Source organism: Triticum dicoccoides, chromosome 1B, assembly GCF_002162155.2.
Source record: "Triticum dicoccoides isolate Atlit2015 ecotype Zavitan chromosome 1B, WEW_v2.0, whole genome shotgun sequence".
Classification (NCBI taxonomy): Eukaryota; Viridiplantae; Streptophyta; class Magnoliopsida; order Poales; family Poaceae; genus Triticum; species Triticum dicoccoides.
In genome coordinates, this window is record NC_041381.1 from 52,497,189 (window position 1) to 52,503,258 (window position 6,070).

Genomic DNA, 6,070 nt, shown 5'->3' on the forward strand with positions numbered 1-6,070 from the left:
GACCTTACCCGCCACTAATTTGAGGTCACCCATATGCCTTTTCCCAGTAGTGCCCCGCCCACAGGCCCACTAAAACCTCACTAGGTTCGCAGCCCCTGATCTGCCGGAGTGCGGTCATCAGCGGAATTCCCGCCCCACCTACCTCGTCGGGTCAATCCCGAGGAGGATCCACCCCACCTACCCCAGCTAGACATGCATCCAACTAGATGCGCCCATGTGCCTCCCCCACTACCTCGACCACTTCCTCCTCTCCCCTGCCGCTGACCATGTGTCCCCATCCCAGTCGCCAGCCATTCGTCGACCACTGCCCGACCGGATCGCCCTCCCCTTCCGCGCCAATCACGCCTGCTAGCTCTGCCTCCGACCCCACCGAATCATCTTCGCCCCTGCATCGTCCACTCCCTCTCTGCCATGTCTCCCCAAAAATGGTGTACCTGTTGCAACCCCCCTCCCCCCTAACTCACATAAAATGAGGACCCGCACGAAATCAGGTATTGCCCAACCCAAGCACTTATTCTCCGTGACCACTACCAATGGTATTTCACCCATGCCTTCCACCTACAAATATGCCTTAAAACATCCCCATTGGCACAATGCAATGCTAGAGAATTTGGTGCTTTGTTAAAGAATGATACGTAGTGTTTGGTTCCTAGACGTGTAGGTGTCAATGTGGTTACCGAGAAGTGGATCTTTCGGCACAAATTTCATCCGGATGGCTCCTTAGCTCGCTACAAGGCTTGTTGGGTTCTCTGTGGGTTCACTCAACAGGAGGGCATTGATTACACCGAGACATTTAGCCTGGTTGTCAAACCGGCTACAGTATCTGCGGTTCTCAGCCTCGCCACCTCTCACTCTTGGCACATTAATCAAATTGATGTCAAGAACACTTTTCTCCACGGTACACTTTGGTGAAACCGTGTATTGCAATCAACCGCCTGGCTTCATTAATTCCTCTCACCCCACACATGTTTGTATTCTCAAGAAGTCCTTATATGGGCTGAAACAGGCCCCTCATTGGGGTTTCTTGCTTCTAAATGTGACACCTCGACCTGCACAAAGCAGGTCGAAATCGACCTGCATTTTAATCGACCTGCATTTTGTCCAGGACAGAGTGGCCCTTGGCGAGGATCAGGTCCTGCACGTTCCAACCAGCCTGAACATCCACCCAGGCGGAGTTCCTACTGCGGGGGTCTGTTAACATTTGTTGTAATGTTCTACATGTATTTGTCACGTATATGGCCTGCGTGCCAATCTGTTGTAACTGACTCCTACTTACCAGGATCACGATCCTCTCTCCAAGCCGATGGCCTGTGTGCCTACTCTTAGGGCAGTAGTTGTAGCTCCCGAAATATGTACTCTGATCAGTGTTTGTAATCAATACCGAAGCTCGGTGAGGAATTCTAAACCTTAACTCTGTTCATTTGAATTCTTTCAGCATAATCCCATGGAGTGCACTCCTACAGTTGTAACAATTACTTGCCTTCGTAGCAATAGAAATACATGTCCAATATCTAAAACATATATTTGGGCATACAATTCTCTGATCTGCACTATCCCTGCCTCATCTACAACCTGTCTAAGTCTTTTTAGAGTTTTCAATATAGACTACATACGGATCTATCTATATAGACGTATTTTAGGGTGTAGATTCACTCATTTTGCTCCATATATATTCCATATTGGAATATCTAAAAACAATTATTATATTAAGAACGGTGGGAGTAGTAGGTAGCTCCTGTTCAGAACTTCAGATGCGTATTTGCAATTTCGCATTGCTGCAGAACACCAACCAGCCGGACACGGGTGTTACCATTATCTGTCTGATGTGAAACACTTGGCTTCAGAACTCATGAATAATCTTCTGCAAGGAAGAGTATGTCCCACATGCAGCAACCAAGGAACCAAGAATGATAATCATGACGATCACCGCAACCTCAGGCCTGCTGCACCTTGCCGTGCCAAAGATTTTGAGGTAGCAGATGCATGGGAGCAGCATCGAAGCGACGACGCTGAGCAGCGAGCCGACGAGCGCCATGAGGTGGCCGAAGAAGGGGACTGTGAGGGCTATGATGACCGTGCTGATGACAATGAAGGTTCTGATCAGCATGCTGACGAACCTCTTATTGCCGGTAAGCAGCTTCTCTTCGATCGCTGTCACGACAGGAGTCACCATCAGAGCGTACTTTGAGAATGGGTTGATTAGCGCCGTGTAGATTGCTAGCTTCGAACTGAGCTTGCCTTCTGGGAGGTTCAGGGTCACCTGAGATTCAACGTCGTCGCCGTACATGAGGTAGCCGAGTATGGCCATTGATCCATAGTTGAGGGTACATGCGACGAAGCATACGACTAGTACCTATCCATGTACAGCAGGCAGACAAAAGAAACTCATCAGTATAGAACACTGTTCGGTGGTCACTGTCACAAGTTTCTTTGCTTCCAATTTTTAGTACCACATTTATTTTTGTTTTAAAAGCGCTTTTCAGTATCAGATTAAATTGTACATTAAAACAATAACAGCTTAAGTACATTAGAGAACTTGTCCTTTTTCTTCATGGAATTGCACAATGTTGGGAATATGGCATGGCCGCAGTAGCAGAAAGTGTAGAGACCCAGAGCAGTAGGCAGGCCACTGACATTCAGCATGGTCCCTTTCCCCTGAAACCCGACGCCGTCGACCACCGCGGCCCATAGCACGCAGAAAACCAGTACAACCGATGCGAGCACGCCGCTGGCTGACACGTAGGCGAGCACGCCCAGGTTCCTCAGCCACGTCGTGGGCAAGATCATGATGGATGCGAGCACGATGAACAAGTGCTTGCCCGAGAACAGGAGCCCGGCGCCGAGGCTGAGGCTGGTGCCTGGGAATAGCTTGTCCAGGTTGTCCCCCTCCATTATCAAGAACCCGATGGGAACAAGGTAGAGCTCCGCGTACATGAACGCCGACACGGCGAACCGGCCTTTGACCCCAAACGCGAGCGCACCGATGTCTGGGTAGCCGCGCACGTCCGCTGACGCTCCCATGCACGTCTGCAGGAGCTGGCCAGTGTAGCAGCAGACCATGGCGACGACGAGAAGCAGAACCAGGCTCAGCCACCCGCCCTCCGCCAGCGCGTACGGGATAGACAGCAGCCCGGCACCTGAAAACCCCAAATCAATCGTTAAAGGAAAACAGTTTTGCTAAACCTCAGGTGCCGGAAAATTTTGTTGGGGTGATCAGTCACTTCTTTCTTTTTTCCGAACGCATGAGATGGGAGGCCCGACGTCGCCGGAGAAGAAGCAGCCCCACTATTTATTTTAGGGATACGGCCATACGGGGGTGCAGGTTCGCCAGGAAGCACCAACCTCTCCGCCTATATGGACTGCAGGTGCGCGGTGCAGAGGGGTCGCTGGAGTTGTTCACTGGTGTGGGGTTTTGAGAGATGGCAGGTGGTGGCCAGCAATGGCGGTTGGGGGAGGTTGAGGAGAGGGCGGGGCGGTGAGGCGATGCCGGTAGCGCTCGTCAGCCGCGGCCGGTGGAGACCCGCGGTTTGGGCGGGGCAAGGTGGGGCGTGCAGGAGGAAAAACCGAAAAAGAGAGGAAAAAGGTTGAAGATAAACAGTGTTGATCTGTTTCAGACCATTGGATCAAGATCTAATGGCTTATGAGAAAAGTTACCGATGGCTGAATGGCTTTCAAAAGGCCGAATCGAACAGGAAGTACAGATGGTAGGCAAGCAAACTAAAGATTCGTACTGTATTCCATACTCACCGGAGAGGGCGTTGAGGCCATTGAAGCAGGTTCGCAGGAATGTCGCCCCGCCGGAGGCCTCCGGCGAGCACTGCCCCACGTGGTCATGGGCCGCTGCAGGGTCCCTGCCCGCCTGCAGGCCACCGTGCGCGTGGAGGAGGGGCGCCGCACTGCCGGTGTCCATTTTATCCTACTCCTCTAAACCTCCTCCGGCCGTTGGAGCTGGGGCACGCACGCGATGGAACAGAGACGGCCAGAGCATGAGCTTGTGCTGCTGCCCGCACGCCGCGGCTGTATAAAAGGGAAGAGCCGGGTAAAGGCATCTCAAATGCTGACCTGTAAAGTTGCTTTGATATCCGTCCGTCTTTCTCCATGGCTTGGCCAGGGCTGCCTCTCGCAGCAGTTCCCAACGCTGTTTAGCTACTCGAGGCGCAAGAACAGATCGGTGCGGGAGGCCCTTGAGGATGACACATGGATCCGTGACCTTGCTCACGGCAACAACCGTCACCTGTTGACAGACGTCCTTGCCCTTCATCGTTTGCTCCAGGGGACGGACGCACAGCTGCAGCCAGGCGTGCCGGACGTTTTGAGGTGGAGTAGAGCGGCCTCACGCAAGTACACTGCCCGGTCGGCCCACCTCACGCAGTTCCAGGGAAGAAGGGCAACCGATTTCGACAGGCTGATTTGGAAAGCCTGGGCACCGGGCAAAATCAAAATTTTTGTCTGGTTGCTTCTCCAGGACCGGCTCTGGTGCAACGACAAACTTCAACGGTGGGGATGGCCAAATGCTTACTTCTGCCAGCTCTGCGTCCGTAACCTGGAGTCGTCGTGCCATCTCTTCTGGAGCTGCCAGGAAACCGGACGGGTGTGGGCCGAGCTGGGATCGTGGCACGGCTGCTCTGCCCTCACCCCCGCCGAGAGCTGGCACCATGACAGTTCCACAATTGTCGCGCAGGGTATACTGGAGCAAACACCGCACCTATGGCGAAAGGGCGTGCGAATGATGTGCTGGCTGGCTTGCTGGGAGATCTGGCAAGAGAGAAACAACAACACCTTCAGGCAAAAACCGCCGTGTGTGTCGGCGATCATCAAGCGCATCCAGACAGCGTCGAACTATGGAGAATCACAGGCGCCACATGCCCAGAGAGCCCCTTCGGGGACCCCACTTGAGAGAATAATTGCTATCTTGTTACTAGGGTTTTTCGGCTGTGCATGGCACTCCCCAAAACCCTAAAACTTTGATCCTAGGATCTTCACCATCATTGTTGTTTTCCCGCTGCTTTCAGCTATGATCAATGAAATGCCAGCAATTGCTGGATCTTTCAAAAAAAAATCCGTCCGTGAACAGAAGACCAGTCTGCGGTGTTGAATATATTGTGTACGTGTATATTTGTGTGTAGGGCTCACCTCCTGTTTTGTTTTCTCTGTATAGTTGAGGTTGTGGCCCACCTCTGTACTTATATATACGTGTCTGGTGCACCGATCAATACATCGCCATGAGCTCCTCCTCCTCCACCGTCTCAAACCCGTTCGCCGGTCCCGATGTCACCCTCATCCGTGACCTCAACATCCATGAGCGTGTCCCGGTCAAGCTTGATCACACCACCGCGTCCTACTCCGCTTGGAAGCGGTATTTTTCGCTTGTGTTCCGTGAGTACCTCCTGCACGGCCACGTGGACGGCACCATGGACTCGACGCTCATGATCAACGACGAGGAGTGTATGATCCTTGACGCCACCATCATCCGCTGGTTCTACCTCACCATCTCCAGCGACCTCTTCCACACCGTGGTGGACGACGAGGACGACGCCTATGCAGTCTGGACCAAGCTCAACGGCCACTTCACCGACAACCGGCTGCAGCGCAAGGTCTTGCTCTACGGTGAGTTTTACGGGTGCCAGCAACTTGACTCATCCATCGATGATTTTTGCATGCGCCTCAAGAAGCTCGCCGATGAGCTCCGTGATCTCGGGGAAAAGATCGGCGACGAGCTCCTCATCAGCACCCTCTCCGGCGGCCTCAACGAGGACTTCGGGAACGCCGCCTCCAACCTCACCCTCATCCTGGAGCCACCTTCGCGTGGTCGCGTACCTCAAGTTGGAGGAGCGCCGGATGCGGGTGGCGCGGACTCGTACGACCCACACCGCCCTCGTCGCCGGCACCCGCGGGGGTTCCGCCCCGCCACCGCCGCGCCCGACGCTACCACCGTCGGCGCCCGCCTTCCCACCAGGCTTTCTGCCCGCCCCAACCGCCCCCTTCCTGCAGCCCCAGCCGGCGGCCAATGCGGGGGCCGTCGTGGTGGCCGCAAGCAGGGGGCGTAGGCGCTCAGGGAGGAGCACCCCGC

The 6,070-nt window shown here is 54.2% G+C and overlaps 1 protein-coding gene across 1 annotated transcript; it reads right to left on the reverse strand.

The window, feature by feature from the left end:
* Nucleotides 1-1,840: 1,840 nt before the first annotated feature.
* On the reverse strand, nt 1,841-3,910 carry LOC119350111 (amino acid transporter AVT1I-like). The gene is made up of 3 exons (XM_037618103.1): nt 3,748-3,910; nt 2,527-3,137; nt 1,841-2,353 (listed from the first exon to the last, which is right to left on the reverse strand). Exons 1-3 carry the CDS (start codon nt 3,908-3,910, stop codon nt 1,841-1,843), a joined length of 1,287 nt encoding a protein of 428 aa, XP_037474000.1.
* Between the last annotated feature and the right edge of the window lie 2,160 nt (nt 3,911-6,070).

What these genes read in the sequence shown, in the direction of transcription:
- LOC119350111 (XM_037618103.1), bottom strand. Translation starts at nt 3,910, where the DNA reads ATGGACACCGGCAGTGCGGCGCCCCTCCTCCACGCGCACGGTGGCCTG. An exon ending in TGGCCTCAACGCCCTCTCCG is followed by an intron (nt 3,138 to 3,747) that starts GTGAGTATGGAA and finishes TGGGGTTTTCAG; the next exon opens with GTGCCGGGCTGCTGTCTATC. An exon ending in AAAAGGACAAGTTCTCTAAT is followed by an intron (nt 2,354 to 2,526) that starts GTACTTAAGCTG and finishes GTACATGGATAG; the next exon opens with GTACTAGTCGTATGCTTCGT.